Consider the following 20,622-nt stretch of genomic DNA (forward strand, 5'->3'; position numbering starts at 1 on the left):
TCATTTTCTGTCTCGTGTTCTGTAACTCCCTAATGCCTTGGAGAGGGAGCGCTCAACACACAGTTCTGCCGCTTCCTCATTTTTTTCATACTGAGATGCTCCACTCTTTTATTCATTCCAGTCCAAAGATACCTTATTTTCTCCTTACAAATACAGGGAGTTTTCCTGGAAGACCAACGAAGTGGATCCAAGGTGGTTTCAACTTACTTCAGAACAAGGCCAAGAGACAGACCCTGTGGTTTTCACACACACATTCCAAAGAGCCCTTGGGCAAGGTGTCTGGATTGCTTTGGCTAATTTTTTCTGCTCAGTGGAAAAGCTTTTGTCCCTTTCCCTAGACCTATCCATTAGGGAAGCAAGACCTGAGAGCCTGGGAACAGTTCTTCAATGATTTGATCATAGGGTTTTCTCTCAAGCCAAATTCAATTGTAGGTTGAAAGACACAGTAATTTCAGAAGATGGAATTTGAATTTTAAATCTATTTCCTACGGAATCTTGGACAGCATGAAGTTATGAATCCTTTAAATAAGGGGGAGAAGTAAGAGTCTTCCTTGTTACAAAACAAATGTATATCCCCAGTCCTGCAATATTTTGACACAGATGAGTTTCCCTCAAGAAAAGGACATCTGTAGGGGGGCTGATGGAAGTGCCAGAATAGTTTTCTCAGGGTTGACAATGCTGTCAACATTTATTTCCTACAGAGAAACAGAACATGTTTCTGGTGGAGCTAGCCTGTTGTCAATGCTGACTACTGGTTTTTCTGGTGCAGGGACTAGGACAAACTGCACTGCTCTTAATTTACAAAAAGAACACAGGCTTTGGACTCAGTCACAGTTTTAAATCCTGGCTTAGCCGTTTCCTTGATTTGTGATCCTGGGTCTAAATTAACTTCTGAGTTGCAGTTTCCCCATCTGTAATATTTGAATAATAATATCTCAATTGTTGCTGTTTTAATGATTACATGGCAGACTATACATAAAGTGCTTAACCAAGTGCCTGCCACATAGGAATGGGTCAATAAATTGTATTTTCTATCAATATTATTACCACCACTACTAGCACTGGGTAATTATTCAATTTATAGGCACTGATTTAGGAAATCCTATTCCACAAGAGATGAAATGCCAGCCTGTATATGCTGAGGACTAATTCTTTGGCTAGTTGGTCAAGTATCAGATGACTGAAGCTTTCCTTAGGTAAAGCCAATTATTTCTGTGTTGTTTTTTTTTTTTTTTTTTTGCATTTTACTGCTGTGCTCCCCAAAGCAAAACGATTGGCCCTATCCTGTTCACTATTTTTACCCTCGCAGCATTATTATGGTGGGGGAAGGTGTGTTGGTCAATGAACAGTGTGGAGCCACTGAAAGTTTTGGAGCAGGGAAGCAGTACAATGAAATTGGTGTTTTAGGATAAGGATAAGAAATGTGGTGGCATCACACCACATGGACAAGTGGACAGAGATTTGAAGCAGAAATATTACTAAGGAGTTTGTGAAATAATCGAGACATCAGGTCATAAGGAAAAGGAAGCCACTGCTGTGTGAGTCAAACGGAGATGGTTCACATGCCCAACAATGATAAAAACAGCACACAGTGACACAACAGCACAGCAAGATTAATGGGTGGGAAGTCAAAAATAGCACCAAGGTGTTGAACATGGGAAGGCTGATAATTCTATTATCAGATAAGGAGATGGGAGGGGGAAATGCTTTTGATTTTTAGATATCTTGTATTTGTCACATATAAGCCGTATACACAGGATTGTTTAGTAGACATTATGGATCTGACATCAAAAAGGAAGATTGGAGCTGGAGAGGTAGATTTGAGACTCTTTCCTGTATCCTAATAAGCCATATTCATCACCACCTCTGCCCCTTTGTTCATGCTTCCCCGCCTACCGGAAGTATTCATCTTCTTATCAATTTATATATAACCCTTCTTCAATTTCCAGTTCTCACAGAAATTCCTCCCTTAGCACCCTAGTCTCTGATGAGCTCTCTCCCATGAATTCCAATAGTTCCCATAATACTTACTACCTGTATCTATTATTCATTTTGCATTTTAATAAATTATTACCATTAATGTGGCATTAATGGTTCAGTGGTTAAAATTGTCAACTGTGGACACAATTTATTTTTACCTACAAATGGATAAGCAATTATGGTTCATTCCAGGGAAAAAAGGGGAGAGTATAAAGGTAAGAAAAGTAGGTTTATAATATGGAAATTAGATTTTCAAGTGTGCACATTTATCATCAGATCTATACTGAAATCCAGACTATACAAAGTCCTGTGTTTAAATCCCAGTTCTATCACCTTACTAATTGTGTGATCTTCGGCAGGTGACTCAACTGTTGTATGCCTCAGTTTCTTCATCTGCAAAATGGGGATGATAGTAATTACCTCAAAAGGTTGTTGTAAAGAGTAAATCACATGTAAAGTGATTAGAACAATTGCCTGACACACAATAGGAGCTATTATGTATTTGTAAATATATTTTAAAAATTTACATGTATACTGGTTCCCCAAATAAATCATAAATTTCTTAGAGGCAGGAAATTTGTCTTAACATCCCTTTTCCTCATAGCACCTAGCACTACTAAGTACTTTACAGGAGTAATTTGCACATTCAGTTGTATGTAAACACAAGCCCCAAGCCAAGGCTGGCTGATAGGACTCCCGTTGTAGGGAAATATCACCATATACCATGCACTATGGGGTGCTTACTGGTACCCGCTATACTGCTTGCTCCAATCATTTTCTAAGCAGGTTTTAGAAAGAATCAGACTAGAGGAGGAACCAGGGAAGTTTTTCTCCTCCCACAGCTCTGCCAAGGACACCACTTCCCTTTGGAGTTGCCAGTAGGAGAGCTAGGGGAGCTAATGGAGTATCTAAGCTGTCTTGTTTCAGTGCTCTGTAGCACTGAAACAAAGGCTCCTATTGACTTGTGGGACTGTGCTCAAAGCAGAACAAAGAAAGTGATGCAGACACCACCCCACCCCTTGCCTTTCTATATCCCTGGCCTGGAGATGGGGAAAGGGGAAAAGAAGCCAAGAAGCAGGGACCATCTAACATACTACAGGACATCCCACATACTACTTTGTGTCAGTCGACATTGCAAATAATACTTGCTGGGAAGTCAGGAGAGCTCGGTTCTGGCTCTTGGGTGCTAAGTAGTGTGTGACATTGGGAAGATCCCAAGATCCTAAGATTGTATCCTAGTTCCCTAATCTAAAAAAAAGATAATTATCCATTTCACACTTAATTCATAGTGCAATTATGAGGAACAACTGAGGTAATAGATTTGGAAATACTTTGCAAAGTGCATAGCATCTAATTCATGTTACAAGATTGTTAGTGTGAATCTCTCTTAGCTAGAGAAGAAAGGTATTCTAGTGCTGTTTAAAACAGTAGCCGGCCAGGCGCGGTGGCTCACGCCTATAATCCCAGCACTGGGAGGCTGAGGCGGGTGGATCACAAGGTCAAGAGATCGAGACCGTCCTGGTCAACATGGTGAAACCCTGTCTCTACTAAAAATTACAAAAAATTAGCTGGGCATGGTGGCGCGTGCCTGTAATCCCAGCTACTCAGGAGGCTGAAGCAGGAGAATTGCCTGAACCCAGGAGGTGGAGGTTGCAGTGAGCCGAGATCGCCCCATTGCACTCCAGCCTGGGTAACAAGCGCGAAACTCCGTCTCAAAAAAAAAAAAACAAAAAAAACACAAAAACCGCAGCCAATAGTCACCTGGCTTTTGAACATTTGAAGTATGGCCAGTCAGAACTGAGCTATGCTGTTAAGTGTAAAATTCAACTCAGTTTCAAAGAATGTATAATTTCTTACATTAATTATATGTTAAACTGATAATATTTTAAATGCATCATTACATGAAATATGTCTAAATTAATTTTGCCCGTTTTTTAACTTTTTAAGATGTGGCTACTAGAAAATGTAAAATTACATACATGATTTACATTTATGACTCACATTATATTTCCTTTGGACAGAGCTGGTCTGGACAGTCACTTTCAGGAAGGCCAGGATGGCCAAGTCCCTCTATCTTAGGCAACCCAAAGCAGCCTACTAGGTTTGGAAAGAAGGACCCCGGGATACAGGTCTCCCATGAACCCTGCTGTTTTGTGCCCCTTGACCTCCCCTTCTAAAGGCTGTATATTTCATTAGAGAAGGCTTTCTTTCTTATGAGTTTGGGAACGGGAAAGATTGGACTTTCAGAAATAGGTGCACATGAGTTGGGGGAAGGGGAATGGAGAACATTGGATTGCTACAACAATGACTTATTGTTGAAGAATAGCAAACTAATTACCACATTACAATTCTCTCAGCCTACCAGCGTGGGTAATTAGCTTCCTTAGAGCTCCTTTAAAAAAAGAAAGAAAAAGAAAAGATTCCTTCCTAGCAACTAGCTATTTTGTCCTTTTAATTCAATTCAATTCAACTGGGGGCAAAGTTACCTAAAAGGAAAATTAACACGTTAATGGCTGAAATGGAAAGAGAGAGAGACATGTCTGTCTTTACTTCTGAAGCCAGGCTTACCTTTGCTCATCAAAATGGCAAGTCCCAGGTTAATGAAAGCGTGGCACTGCACAAGCTTTTTTCAAATATCCCATAGGAGCCTCCTGGGCTCAGATTTTATCTTTTTAGCACAGTTCCATGGCCTGATTTAAAGACAGACATCGCTAATATGACTTGGATTCTTAGAGTCCATCAGGTCTGCCTAGTGAAAATGAGCTCCTTGCAGCAATATTATATGGACAACCAAATCCTTACTTAACTTGAGTTTAGGGCTTAGCAACAGACATTCCATTTGGGGCAAACTCAATATTGGCAGAAGTGAAGATTGAACTTGAAGGGAATAAAGGAGAAGGATTTGATTTATTCATGGGGCAGAACAAGAAACGGACAACTTAAAGTCTAAAGACTAAGGAATAAAGAATCAAATTATAGCACAAATTACAGACCAAATAGCATCAATTTACTAAACCTCAAGTCAGAATGAACCTAGCTATTAACTGAGCCATGAATTGGACCGTGTGTGTATGTGTGTGTGTGTGTGTGTGTGTGTGTGTGTGTATACAGTTTTTCTTTTGTCTTCAAAGGAAGGTAGTTAAAATTTCCTGGAAATTATCTATCTTCCATAACCTTTTGTTACTCAGGTTGAACGGAGGTTGATAAATACATTCACAAGTTCCAGATGCAAGACTGACTAACACAGGATGGAAACAGGGTGATACTACCATGTCCTAGAAATGAACAGAGCATTTTTGCCCCACCTAACACTATTACCATTTGGTTAAGTGTATTTTAACCTGTATATGTCCCTGGCTAACAGCTAAAAAAATGTTTGACATTTTATGAAACAATTGTTTCTTTTTAAATCTCAAATATCTGTAAGGAGAAATTTATGCCAACTGAGAAGTGTGCATTGTCCATAGCTTATCATTCTAGTTACCTGCTTTTGTTTCTGTCTGAGCTATTTTACAACTCTGTAAATTGTAAATAACTGATAACAATGGAAAATTATCCTTATCTATAGAGATTCAAATTCTGTATTCTCTAACAATGATATCAAATCTCAGAGAAGGCAAAAATCTTGCACAAATCCCAAAGCTAGGAGTCTCCAACTCCCAGGTTGCAATGGTCCTGAGTGAGGTGGAAGCAGAGAGGGGAAAATGGGCATAGCAAATCCGAACGTTAGCTAAGGTGCTGTTTTGCCTGATATCAGCTTTGCTCTTATGGAATATTAACTGAATGAATGCCTTGGACTAGGCTCTAAACAAACTGCCATGAAATGGGCTTGGTTATGTTACAACCCTTCAGGATTGGAATCATGAGGAGGCTCTAGACACATTATCTGAGATTGGCCCAAACATTCTGACAATTGCCACAAAGATTGTCTAGACTAGGGTTTGACTTCAGTTATGTTCATGAACATTATGAGCATAAATGAATTTTCCAATTCTTTAAACTGAGAACACCACATTAGATTGGTGTTAGGAAACGGGTTATTTGTAATTTTGATATGCCAAGCAAATTCCCCTCATACACCTAAATTGGTTACTTTGTTTATTATGTGGTTTGGAATAAATGCTCATTTTTTTTTTAAGTGAAGGAGTTATGAAAAAGCAAGAGTAGATCTTGCCTGCCAAAGCCTGGGTTGGGTTCTATTATATTATAATTCCCTTCAATTTGACAAATATTCATTGAATTCTAATGTATTCCTGTTATACTTGTGATATCTTAGACTCAGTGAAGTGCATATTTTGTAGAAGGAAAATTTTATAGGTGGCATTCTGGAGATCAGTAATTTGACATACATTTAAACTTTGTGTAGTTATAGGTAGTTGTGTTCATGTGTGCTGGGTAACCAATTAGATGCAGTCTGCAAAGAGAATCTATTTACTTCAAGCTGATACCACCTAAAAAATTTCTATCTGATGGGTTATATGGTGATTGAAAAACAGATGTACAAATTCTTCAATATTCCTTCCTTTAATAAATAGTCTAGTTCCTCTCTCTTTGAATATAGGTTGGACTTAGCGACTGCTTCCAATGAACATAATAAAGAAGTTACAGTGTTGGCTATGGAGACTAGATCACAAAAGGGACTAAATCTTGTTTTTTATTCATTCTCTTGGATCACAAACTAACGTGGGAGATCTTGCCAACAGTCATATTGTAAGTGAATCCTACAGCCCACTTGAGCCTTCAGATGACTGCAGCTCCTACCAATATTTTTACAGCATCCACATGAGAGACTCTGAGCCAGAACCACCTAAATAAACCACTCTAGAATTTCTTGCCCACCAAAACTATGAGATTAAAAATAATGCTTTCTTAAGCCACTAAGTTTTGGGGTGATTACTTTGTTTCACAGCAAGATACAAGTAATACAGGCTAGAAATCCCAGAAATAGTTAGTGCTGTTTCTGAGAAATGACTAGCTAAGCAATCATTGCCAGACTTTATTACTCTTGACCAAGTGTTTTAAAGTGTATTTTTGCAAGTCTCTGCTTAAAAACTGTCCAATTTTATTCTCAGCCCAAGTGTTAAAACCTAGGTCTTTGTAGTTTCAGCAATACAAATTTGCTTAGATATAGATTAATGTGCACTTGATCAAGATAGCATCAAGGCACATGCATTTTTATTTCTTCAGCAAACATTATCTAAATGCTTGATGGATCTCTAGCACCATGTTAAGTAAAATAGGTACTTTTGTATATATATTTATTTGCAAATATTATTGGAGCATCAAGTAGGGTCCAGGCACTGTGCTCTGCACTGAGGATATGAAAATGAACCTACCACATTGCCCTTGAGGGGCTCAGTATTTAAATGGGGAAGTAGACACATAAACACATACTTTACAACACAGTGTGGTAAATATTACCCCACAGATATGAATGGCATGCTATAGTATTGCAGAGGCTGAAACCACTATCTCTATGTGAGGTCTTGAAGGATGAATAGGAGTTTTCATGCAGAAAAGACTGATGGGTTCTAGGGATGGCATTCCAGGTGTGGGGGAACAGGGAGTGAAAAGACATGGAAGTATTAAAAGCCTGAGCTGCCTTTTCATACTTTAATTTCCTCAACCCAAGAATAAAGAGATGGCTGGTAATATGCATGCTCCTGGCAGTGTGAGGCAGGCAATACAGCCTATTCATCTTGGCACAAGCATTTCAAGGCCATCAGGCTGCTCATGATGTCCCAAACTGAAGGGCTCTTTGGTTTCCTCAAGGCTCTCAGACTGCCTGCAAGAATTCTCATGATAAACTCTGCGCCTTGGAATGACAAATGTATGTCTTCTAGAGCATATAATTTCCTTAGTATGAAGAACCTCAAATTGTGCATAAATCTAAGCTTCTGAACTTGGATTTCTGAGGTCTTTTATTTTTGATATTTGTTATAAAAGAATGGAAGACGTTGCCTCTTAGATCAGTGCCACTCAAACTGTGGGTCCAATACAAGATAGAGTTCACATCAGAATGCAAATCAACATACTACTGCCTTCATCAATCAAATCAGGCTCTGAAAAAAGTCAGCTGAACTAAATGGTTTGCTTAATGGCAAAGTTTATTTACATTTGGCACAAACTCCTAATCTTGCCACAGACTGACTGGTAACAAATAGTTCATGGGTTGGCAGTGATCAATAGACCACATGTTTTAGATAACTCACTATCCATTAAATAAAATCTTCTATGGTAAATCACTTTGTTTTTCTTTAGAACCCATCCATGCTTTCTTTTCCCATTGTGAGGTTTATACAATTTATCTTGTCTCCCTATATATATACCATATATATGGCATACTTGTTTCCCTTTTTGTTTTGGCTTCTAATTACTTCAGAGTCAAATTTGAAGCTCAAGTGAGTCAACTATGTTGACACTTTGGGCTGTTGTTTTTTACAATGTTGTTCTTCATTCTGATTTTCAATTTCAGGTTTATGGTTAACTTGATTATTCCATTGAATATGTTTTTGCCACATGATGTTGAAGATGATGAAAATGATGACAACCATGCACTAAGCATTACAGCAAGCATGGACAATGGGCCAGGTTTCTGGTTTGCATCCATTTGAGTGGAGTAATGGTTGTAGCTGTGCCTCCATGATTCCAGACAAGTTTGACTGTTTTAGTCTCTGAATTGATAGAATGGAGTTTCATGGAGACACAGTGGTGTTCATGAGGAACTAATTCCTCTGCATGCAGAGGGTTTTGTCTTCCATAAATGAAGTCAGCGTGCACAGTTAAGAAGAGAGCACTCACCGTCTTGGTCGTTACCTGAGTCAGCTGGAGACTTGCTTCGGCGCATAGGACCAGGGCTCTTGGCTGAACTCTTCTGAGGTGTTGGGGATGCCTTTGGGCCAGCTGTAGCTGATGGGTTTCCCTTCATGACTCGGCATTCTGGGACAAAGGGACACAAACAGCTTAGTAGAGGGTAAAACAGGCTCAGCACATTATCAGCCTCTGGAAACCAGAGTAACTACCACAGGCCAAAGGACCTAAATGGGTTCGGATTACAGGGTGGTCCTTATTATTCGTAGGAACCATGATTCTGGGGAGGGAGGCATTAAGGAAATGTGAAAAAGCCACCTTGGCTAAGCTAGGTGTTTAAGACTCTGAATTATGGAAACAAGGGCAAGAGTCCAAAAGCACATCAAGTAAGCAGGTCAAATAGTCAACTCAATCATTTATGGATAAGCTAGCTATGTCTCAGAATAGCACCTACTGATATAATGTTTAATCAGTTTCCCTGAAGTAGAGATTAACAGCTCAGAGGCTATAGCTACACAGATGAAACATTCATGAGTAATTTGAAGGATAGGTAGGGAGCTACCGCTTATTGTCTATTACATGCTCCATGTAATAGTCACATGATGGGTATCATATAACTTTATATAAATAAGCACTATCACCCCACCATCTTGCATTTATAGAATTTTTAAAAATTTCCCATGTATGTTACTAAAATCCCTAATTCTGGTTTAATGAATATATGGGCCAGCAGTGACTCTGCCACTCAAAACTTAAGAAAGCTTGCTGGTGTGTGGGAGAGTCTGCCAAACATTCCTTCATTTGTCCTAGCCTCAGTCTGACACATTTGGAACACCCTTTCTATGCAGGTCACTTGACATCCCCTACTATGGTCATTTTGGGTACTAATAGTGCTAATTTATTAGAAGGATTATTATTATACTCATTTTGCTGATGAGAGTACAAAAAAACTTAACCTCCCTGCCTAGGACCACAAAACAAGAAATTAGATCAAGGACTAAAAGTCAAGCCTCCTGAGTTCCAGTTTAGTGCTCTTTCCACTACCGTTTCTCCAACTTTGTACCGTGATGCACAAAGGGAAATCCAACAGCAGGGTAGAGATATAGTCTTTCCTTTAAACACTTTCTTGTTGCCTCCTACTTAAAGGTGCACTGAAATGTAAATGAAACAGACAGATTAGAGGAGCTTTTCTGGTAAATTGAATATTTTAGAAAACTGAGTTAAGCAGAAAGCCCCTTTTGTTTGTTTCACTTCTTATTTTGGTTGGTGACCTTTAGTGATCACTGTCCAGAGCTGAAGATATAGAAAGTATAGGAAATTGGGCAGAACTTGGGGTTTGTTTAGCTATTCTATAGTCATTGCCTCTTCCTGAAGAGAACACAGCAGAAATGCCACCTCTTTCAGGGTTCTTGTCACTTGAGTTGTTCATAAAGTCTATATTAGCAAAATTTCCTTTGAGGTTTTTCACACTTTGCTTTTCCTACGTGGGAAATACGCTTTGAACGTGTCTTTGCATCAGCATCACGTTCTAACCTTGTTGCTGCATGAGCTAATTAACCTTTAATGTATACCTGGAGCTTGGACTCAAACAAAGAGAGATGGGAAGATGATTAGATCCTTCTTATGATTAACAAACCTCTGTAATCCTGAATCACAAGATAGACAAATGGGGCAGCAAGTCTGATGTTGTGAAAAGGTGTGGAAGAATCTCTCTAAATTGGAACTATAATCAATGAGCTAAATAGCTGGAAGATGAATAGAAAAAAAGGGATGTGTATAATATCCAAGTTCCGACTGAAAATGTTCCTTCCTGGAGTCTGATTGTGCCTGTTATCCCATGTGACACAATATATGGTTCAAGGAATCTGGTCATTATTGGGGCAGATAGTGAGTTTTATTGAGTTTGGAGCCTGGGGCTCTGGGACATCCAGTTGAACTTTCAGTTTTACATGGGTCATGACACATTTCCAAATATATAGGAGAAAGGCAAACATTATAAGCCCTTGAAAGATCATGCATGGGTGTTCACGCCATACAAACCTGTGGAAATCCTAAGGGATAGAAGGGGAGAAAACAATGGAGCAATAAAACCCAGTAGTTATGCTTACCATTTTCATCCAGAGAAAAGTCATCTTGAGCATAGCGAAATTTTTCAGGACCACAGGCAATGAACACATCATCATCACCAAAGAAATCATGGAGACAAGTTACCTATGGAGAAAGCAGAAACACTAATTGGTATATGATGGTCCTGTGACAATGAACCTCACACTATATTGACAAGGGGAAAAGCTTTACATCCAGGTCATTATCTTCAGCTCCCAAGGGGTTCCTTTTTCTCAAAATACCCACCACACTCATAGTCTGCATCATGACCCCTAGTGAGTGATGGTACACTGAGTACCATTGTCTATCCATGTTTCATGTGTGGTAGTTTCAATTGCATCAAGAGTAAGACTTAAACCATGTCCAAATGAAATACTCTTTTCTTAAGAAAAGTCAACCAGCAGATGGCCCTACAAATGTCACCTTTTCTCAGAGTCTCAAAGACAGGGGGCTCCTGGCCCAACTCTAGGGCAAAAGCTGGTCCAAGGCAGATGAGAAAAATCTGCAGCCTGAGAGAAAAATCTGCAGCCTGAGAGAAAAATCTGCAGCCTGAAATGGATAGACCCTGTAACTGACCCAGAAGTGTAAATGTGTTGCTTCATCTGAATGAGTTCTAAAAGAAGGACACAATTTTTTAACTTCTTTCGATACACAAAAATGGAACTTTTGCTAAAAGCTGGCCAAGAATACTATTTCTTCCAGTGAAACCAGAAGAGGAAAACTTAAAACTTCATCATGAGCAATGGGTCCCAATAGGCCTGAGTTTCTGCTGGTAGATCCATGTTCCCAGGACCCTCATGCCTGCTAGCATCCTAAGCATTACTGCTTCTCCACAATAGAGACATAGTCTCCCCAACCCCCTTTCCGCACAAAGAGATGAGGGTCCCTGGAACAGTATGTTGCTCCCTGCAGTCTCCCCACTTCTCGGCTTTCCTAATTACATCTGATAATTAGTCCAGCGCATCAGGGAAACCCCAGGAGGAACCATAGAGTCGAAACATGCTTATCCTACTCCTTAGTTTGAAAGTGTTCAAAGCCTCTAATTGTTCTAAGTTTCTCATTCAAGCTGCCAGCAATGGCTTTCCAGAGGCATGGTGCTCCCAAACTAACAACAGCTTGCTGAGTGCAGAGAGCAATATGTTACCTTAGAAAAATATTTATATTAATAACATCACCCCCACTCGAGGTTAACTTAATCCCTGTTTTCTCAGCCAAAGTGATTGCAAGCCTTACACAAAAGGCGATATACTTAAAGATTATCCCCATTGTGTCAGCCTCCCAATCATCCAAGAGATGCCCAGAGAAGGAAAGGCGGCTCAAAGGACTGCAGAGTCACTATCATTAAGCCTCTTTCCAGTCCTGGGTCCTGACCTCATCAAATTGGCCAACACCTTTCTTCAGCCCACTTGTTCTTCACCCATTCATTCCATGATCACAGAATGACAATCACAGCTACCAACTAATTGAATGCTTACTCTGTGACAGGCACTCCGGTAAGTACTTCCAAGTCTGTCATCTCATTTTACCCTCCCAAGAAACCCTAGAAGTCACTATTTACTGTCATTACTATTTTAGACTCGGGAAAGCTGAGACCCAGAGACATAAGTAAGTTTTCCAGGTGGAAATCAATGAGGCCAAATAAACACAGATTAATCTAACTTCAAAGCCTGTCCTTTTAACCACTTGGCAATACAAAACACTTACATATAGATGAGTCACTGGAGAGAAAAAGACTCAGGCCATGACTTCATGGAACTCACAGTCTGATGAGGTGAGATACATTGAAACAGAGCATTTTGTTCTGTAGGTGCTGTGAAAGCTATTGATTACCACGTCCATATAACCCTAGTCACTGGTTAGCGCCGTTAGTTCAATAGCGCTACATGGATTTGAGCCTAGCTGCAGATGTCTCACCAATATCTTGGACCTTGGCTCAGTAAGACACAGAGCCCTTAACTCTGATACACCAAATATCTTCCAACTATTTACCTGCCACCACATCCTTGACCCTGAAGGCCTCTGCCACATCTTCTTATTCGAGGCTGCCTTTGATCCTGACTAGCTGACTTTATTTTTGGTCATGAGTCAGGAAAACCTCACCCAGGGACACCCCTCTGTTAGTGGTCTCTTGGATTTAGCACTTTGTTTCAGCACCTGCCTGTATTTTCATGAGGACTCACTTAGTTCTCCCCATTGGCTCACAGGTTTCTGAATCTAACAACCAAATTTATACCTTCCTCTGTATCTTCCAGTAGGTCCTTGTAGAAAGCTTATCACATACTGAAAATTTACTTAGGGCTGTTTCTGCCTCAGCTGCATGCAAAGAAGGTAAGAAACAGGAACTTTCATGGGCTTTTTAAGGATACACAAAGACAGATAAGTAGTAATAAGAAAGATGAGATCAATGGTGGCAGACACAGAGATTAACATTTAGAGACTTTAAAAGGAAACACAAATACACAAATTAAGTAAAAAGAAAGTAGAAATAACTGTGAATTCATAAACTATTCTTCATATAAATATGCTAATTAGTTTGAAAACAAATGTAATGGACAATTTTTGAAGAAAAGTCTAAATAATCAAATTAGCTCAAAAAGAAATAGAAAATTGAAACTAATAGCTGTAAAAAGAATTTAGTAAATAATTCAAACAGCAATCTTCCTGCAAAGTCACCAGAGCATTCATTTTGGATGTATTTGTGGAAATTGCTTCCTAAGAAGAAAACCTAAAAGCTCCAAAGCAGCCATCTCAGACACATGCCATGATATCCTACTGTAGGATAATAATGCATTACATATTGCTCTAGGGGTTGCTGTTACAATGGCCCACCCTCCTCCAACCCCAAGCCTCTCTACCGGCATCCAGGCTTTGGGAAAAGCCTTTGGATAACACCCCACTTTGGGGAGCTTCTAAGAAAGGCAAAGTCCCCTATGCTTCTGACAGACTCACAATGGTGTGGCTGGCTTCAAACACATTCATGTTGCAATTCAGCTGTTCAGCATCAGATTTCTTTGTGTGATCCCATTCCACATTTTACTGGCTCCCAAATGCAGACAAATGTACTTTATGCATGTGGATACCCAGCTTTCCTAAATGTCTTGGCTATTGAGACACAGCAGCTCCCCCATGTTTGTTACAGGATTGGGAAAATAGAATGTTCTCTATCTTAGATAAGAAGAACTCAAAACACAGAGTCGAAACATCCCAAGGGTACATAGCTGGCTATGGCAGAGTTTGGGACTAGCATTCAGGTGTCCTGCTTCAATTTAAGACAAAACAGTTCAATTTCCTGAAAGAACATATCTTCCTAAAGCCCTGACTTCAAAGGCATATCTATAGCATAGACAGGAGAGTCTATATTTGTCCTAATCAATGCCTGCTATGCATTAGAACATCTTACTGGATTGAAAAAATAAGCTTCTTTAAGTATCATATTTTAAATCTATGGACAACAAAACTTCTGTTCATTACTGTAACTAATAACTGAGTATATGGGGGAGAAGGAGAAAGAAAAGAAAGAGAGGAAGAAGGAAAAGAAGGAGGAGGAGAAGAATAATGGACTATAAGAAATAATTCTCAAATGAAACTCACACTCACTTAACACCTGCTATTTAAAATTCCATGGAAGTAATGTGATACAAAGTCTACCTTAGCTTACATTACACATGTGTAATTTTCCAAATTAGTTTTTTTGAGATAGAATTTCCATTACAAGGGGCAACAGAAATAGTAAATATAATAATCATTTTGATATCACTTACAGCATCCTCAGTGATCAAAAGTCTTGCTGATATCAGCTTCAGTATGAGCCATACTTGGATTTTTAAGTCAGAGAAGAGAGCACAAAGGCATGACACCTACCTTTATAATTAATCAGCTTCCAGCACAAAATCAATAAAATCAACTCACATTAACATTGAACCATTAACTCAATGCTCTTCCTTTAAAAAAAAAAAACAACAAAACAGCAGGTGTTGGGGGAAGGGAAGCAGCTTGGCTGTACATTAGCGTGAACAATAGATTATGTGGATAGTCTAGTGGCTTAAATGTCAAAGTACAAATGGGGAAATGGAGACAACAAAACGCTGTGTCGGAGCAGTTTGAGTCTATTAGCTGCAAATAGAAACTTCACTGTGTGACTTGATTTAAGCTTGATTAGATTCTCCACCCACATATTATGGATGCTGGCAGTTCATTTTTGAACATGCTTGTTGCTAGTAGATTCTACATTTCACTTACCTAACTATTCAGAAAGAAATGTTATCTCAAGAAGTAAGTCTTGCTCAGGTATCTATGATGCTCACTTTTAACTTGTAAAATATTTTCATCCAAAGTTCAATTCTACTAATATTGATACATTAAGTACTTACTAGGGCAAAGGAACTCTGAGAGAGATACAGAAATGTACAATAAACGGTCCTGTCTTCAAAGAGTTGACAACGTAAGAAGCAAGTCAGAATTACACAAATAATTGGAATACAAGGCAGACTGTTGTTAGCACTATTATAAAGATGCAAAGAAAAAGGGAAGCACAGAAGACAAAGGGAATAATTCTAATTATGAACTGGGGAAGGCTTCACAGAGAAAAACTGAGTCTTGAAGGATGAGTGGGATATAGGTTGATGGAGGTATTCCAGGCAGAAGTAATTGCAGAGCAAAGGTAAGTACCTTTCTCTTAACAGCCCTAGAAAGAAAAGAGTTGCATCTTTTTGACTACAGTAACACATTCTGACCTTCCAAAGCTGTGCACAGCACAATTGCCTAGGCTCACCTGCCAACCTTCTGCACAGGCAAAACGTAGTTATCTATTGGTGGAATTCAGGGTGAAGAAGGGCAGAAAGTGTCTATGAGGAGAAGTGCTGGAGTGGGAAAGAAGAAAGAAACATTGTGGCAAGGAACACAAACCACATTGATTTTTCAGTCTTGCTGACAGTCTGCCCTGCCTATCAAGAATGGCAGGCAAGTTTTGCAAAATGAGTTAATAAAATTTCAGTAAACATACCAGATGAGGCTTTCTCTAAATGTCACTGCTACTCATATTTCGGAACATTTCCCACCTGCCAGCCCTGGACCAGCTCCAGTCAGAGGTTGACACAGAGTTGACTCAGTGAGCTGCAGCGGCAACCTTTCTGAAACAACCCTGACTTTAAAACAATTTTTTTTTTATCAGACTCATGTTTCTGGGGTTATCTTGAAGTATTACTTGTGGGTTTTTTTATGACAACATTTTTGCTTGCATAACAAGCTCCTTGATTCTATAGTGCCTTTTTTTTTTTTTTTTTTTTTTTTTTGCACAGATCTCTTTATTCAGTGCCCTGAACTTCCCCAAAATCTGTGCCGAAATAATAACAATGACACTTGCACTTGTATGGTAGTTGTACTGTTTTAAAAACACTTCCACATTGATAGTGTTTTATGTTCTCTTTCATACCTATAATTCTCCTCTCAACCCAATCCAATCAGGCTTTCATTCCAATTGCTCCACCAAGGCTGCTCTTGTCAAAGTCAACAATGGCTTTCATGTTGTCAAATTCAATGGTCCTTCTCTGGCCTCATCTTACTCGACCCATCAGCAACATTGGGTATAAGTTGATCGAGTTCTTTTCCAAAATACTTTCCCTTCTTTGCTTATGTGAGATCACAGTCTACAAAATTTCCTTCTGTTTCAGTCTCCCTTGCTAGATTCTCTTCCTTTCGTAGACTTCCAGTATTTGAAAGCCCCAGTGCTCAGCATCTCTTATTTTTTATTTACATATTTTTACTAGGCGATCATATCCAGTTCCAAGGCTTTGCACACTGCTATGGTTTCAACGTTTGCTTGCTCCAAAACTCAAGTTGAAACTTACTCCTCAATGTGGCATTATTGAAAGGTAAGGTTTTTAAGAGGTGGTTGGATCATGAGGGCTCTGGATGAATGGGTTAATGAATTAATGAGTTATCAAGGGAGGAGAAATGGCAGCTTTACAAGAAAAGAAAGTGAGACCTGAGCTAACATGTTCAGTCCTCTTGCCATGTGATTCCCTGTACCACCTTGGAACTCTACAGAAAGCCTTTACCAGCAAGAAGGCCCTCACCAGATTTGACCCCTTGACCTTGGACTTCACAGCCTCCAGGAATGTAAGAAATAAATTATGTTTCTTTATAAATTACATGGCTTCAGGTATTATGTTATATGCAACAGAAAATTAACTAAGACACACGCCGTCTATATACTGAGTACTCACACATTGATATCTCCAGGTCCTTCTTTCCCCTGCACTCTAGACATGTATATCCAACTGCCTGCTCAACATCTCCACTTGCTTGTCTGATAGGCATCCCATATTTAATATGCCCAAGACTAAACTCTTATTTCTCTCCTCCATATATTACTTCCTTTCAGCTTTCCTTACCTTAAAAAACGTACAATTTACACAGTTACCCAAACCAGAAACCTGAGAGTCACTTTTGACTAGGAGTCACTTTTCTCCCTCACCCTGGTCACTGTACTAGTCTAAAATACACTATAATATAGTCTCATAACTGGTCTCTAGGCAGCATGCCCTCCCCATGCCCCACGAATACCTATTCTGTTTTGTATAAAGCAGTCAGAGTAGTATTTTATAATTTTAATCAGGAATATAACTCTTCTGTTTAAAACCCTTGAAAGCCTGACCATCACAGATAGAGTAAAATCCAAACATTTTAGCTCCCTGGGTGGGGGAAGGGTGGCATCCATCTCTATAGCTCCAGGCCATGCTTTTTCCCTACTGGAGCCAGGGAGCTGGACTGCTTGGTCCCAAGATGTGTCCCTGACAGCCCAGCACACCAGCTGTGGCAGACTGTGGCCAGAGTGCCCCTTCAGGCCTGACTCTGACTCATCCTTCTTCACTGGGTGGGGCTTCCCTGCAGGAACTCCAATAACTCCAGCCAGAGGCTCAGGAGCAGAACTCTGATCTCCCTGGGCCTGAACCCCTACAGGTAGGGGTGGCTGCAGTCTCTGTAGACCAGCAGACAGCCTTTCCTCTTGGTAGTTCCGAGGAATCTGGGCAGCCCAGATGAGTGGGTTTCTCCTCAGCGAGGCACAGCCTCTCCACCAAGGGACAAAGTGTTTCATTAAACGGGTCCTGTTCCCTGTGCCACACAACTGGATGAGACTCTTCAACAGGAGTTGTCAGACACCCTACATAGGAGCGATCCTACCGGCATCAGGTTGGTGCCCCTCGAGGTCAGAGATCCCAAAGAAGGAAGAGGCACCCATCTTTGCTGTTTCTACAGCCTCCTTGAGTAACATCTCCAGGTGTGGAGTGAACCAGATGAATAGGACCTGAAGCAAACCCCCAGCAAACCACAGCAGCCCTACAGAAGAGGGTCCTGACCATTGAAAGAAAAACAAATAGAAAGCAACAACAACAGCATCATCAACAACAAAAGAGTTCCCACGAAAACCCGATGCAAGGGACAGCAGCCTCAAGGATTGAAACTAGACAAACTCATGAAGATGAGAAAGAATCAATGAAAAAACACTGAAAACGCAAAAGGGTGCAGAATTGAAAGGAGGATGAGATGGATGAATTGACAGAAGTAGTCTTCAGAAGATGGGTAATAAAAGAACTATGTTGAGCTAAAGGAGCATGTTCTAACCCAATGCAAAGAACAGATCAATGAGACAGAAAATTAGCAAGGGGATTCCAGACCTGAACTCATCTCTGGATTAAATGGACCTAACAGACATCTACAGAAGTCTCCACCCCAAATCAAGAGATTATACATTATTCTCAGCACCACATGGCACTAATTCTAAAATTGACCACATAATTGGAAGAAAAACACTCCTCAGCAAATGTGAAAGAACTGAAATGCTAACGAACAGTTTCTCAGACCACACTGCAATCAAATTAGAACTCAGGATTATGAAACTCACTCAAAACCACATAATTACATGGAAATTGAACAAACTGCTCCTGGATGACTCCTGGGTAAATAATGAAATTAAGGCAGAAATCAAGAAGTTCTTTGAAACCATGAGAACAACGAGACAATGTAACGGAATCTCTGGGACACAGCTAAAGTAGTGTTAAAAGGGAAATTTATAGCATTAAAAGGCCACATCAGAAAGGTAGAAAGATCTCAAATTGACAACCTAACATCACAATTAAAAGAGCTAAAGAGGCAAAAGCAAACTTATCCAAAAGCTAGCAGAAGACAAGAAATAACTAAGATCAGAGCAGAACTGAAGGAGATAGGGATACAAAAATCCCTCCAAAAAAATCAATGAATCCAGGAGGTGTTTTTTTTTTTAATTAACAAAATAGACAATTAGCTAGCTTAATAAAAAAGAAAAGAGAAGAATCAAATAGACACAATAAAAATGATAAAAGAGATATCACCACTGATGCCACAGAAATAAAAACTACCATCAGAGAATATTATAAACACCTGTATACAAATAAACTAGAAAATCTAGAAGAAATGGATAAATTCCTGGACACATACATCCTTCCAAGACTAAACCTGGAAGAAACCGAGTCCCCAAATAGACCAATAACAAGTTCTGAAATTGAGGCAGTAATTAATAGCCTACAAACCAAAAAAGGCCCAGGAACAGACTGATTCACAGCCAATTTCTACAGAGGTACAAAAAGAATCTAGTACCATTACTTCTGAAACTATTCCAAACAACTGAAAAGGAGAGACTCCTCCCTAACTCATTTCATGAAGCTCGCATCATCCTGATACCAAAACTAGGAAGAAGCACAACAAAAACAGAAAACTTCAGGCCAATAGCCCTGATAAACATCAATGCAAAAATCCTCAATAAAATACTGGCAGACCAGGCGCAATGGCTCATGCCAGTAATCCCAGCACTTTGGGAGGCTGAGGCTGGTGGATCACCTGAGGTCAGGAGTTTGAGACCAGCCTGGCCAACATGGTGAAACCCCATCTCTACTAAAAATACAAAAATGAGCCAGGCATGGTTGTGGGTACTTGTAATCCCAGCTACTTGGGAGGCTGAGGCAGGAGAATCACTTGAACCCAGTAGGCAGAGGTTGCAGTGAGTGGAGATCACACCACTGCACTCCAGCCCGGGTGACAGAGCAAGACTCCATCTCAAAAAAAAAAAAAAAAAAAAAAATACTGGCAAACCAAATCCAGTAGCACATCAAAAAACTTATCCATCACAAACAAGTCAGCTTCATCCCTGGGATGCAAGGCTGGTTCAACATATGCAAATCAATAAACATAATCCATCACATAAACAGAATCAAAGACAAAAAATACATGATTATCTCAATAGATGCAGAAAACGCCTTTGATAAAATTTGACATTTCTTCATGTTAAAATCTCTCAATAAACCAGGTATTGATGGAGCATATCTCAAAATAATAAGAGCTATTTATGACAAATCCACAGTCAATATCATATTGAATGGGCAACAGCTGGAAGCATTTCCTTTGAAAACTGGTACACGGCAAGGATGTCCTCTCTTACCACTCCTACTCATCATAGTATTGAAAGTTCTAGCCAGGGCAATCAGGCAAGAGAAGGAAATAAAGGGTATTCAAGAAGGAAGAGAAGAAGTCAAATTGTATCTGTTTGCAGATGTCATGATTTTATATTTAGAAACCTCATCAACTCAGCCCCAAAACTCCTTAAACTAACAATCAACTTCAGCAAAGTCTCAGGATACAAAATCAATGTGCAAAAATCACAAGCATTCCTATACATCAACAACAGACAACCAG

At 39.7% G+C, this 20,622-nt stretch overlaps 1 protein-coding gene across 11 annotated transcripts in view; it reads right to left on the reverse strand.

Annotated features, from left to right (window-relative positions):
* The window catches only part of DCX (doublecortin), a 121,717-nt gene that overhangs the window by 29,055 nt on the left and 72,040 nt on the right, over window positions 1-20,622 (reverse strand). For 6 of the 11 annotated variants that reach the window (XM_002763166.6, XM_078363106.1, XM_035287718.3 and 3 more), the window contains exons 4-5: window positions 10,899-11,001; window positions 8,782-8,919 (exon numbers count right to left, since the gene is read on the reverse strand). In XM_002763166.6, coding sequence (XP_002763212.1) covers window positions 8,782-8,919; window positions 10,899-11,001 — 241 coding nt within the window. The remainder of the gene's footprint in view (window positions 1-8,781; window positions 8,920-10,898; window positions 11,002-20,622) is intronic. The other 5 variants (XM_008989781.4, XM_078363108.1, XM_035287719.3 and 2 more) reach the window with 1 other exon arrangement.

This window comes from Callithrix jacchus, chromosome X (genome assembly GCF_049354715.1).
Source record: "Callithrix jacchus isolate 240 chromosome X, calJac240_pri, whole genome shotgun sequence".
NCBI classification, from domain to species: Eukaryota; Metazoa; Chordata; class Mammalia; order Primates; family Cebidae; genus Callithrix; species Callithrix jacchus.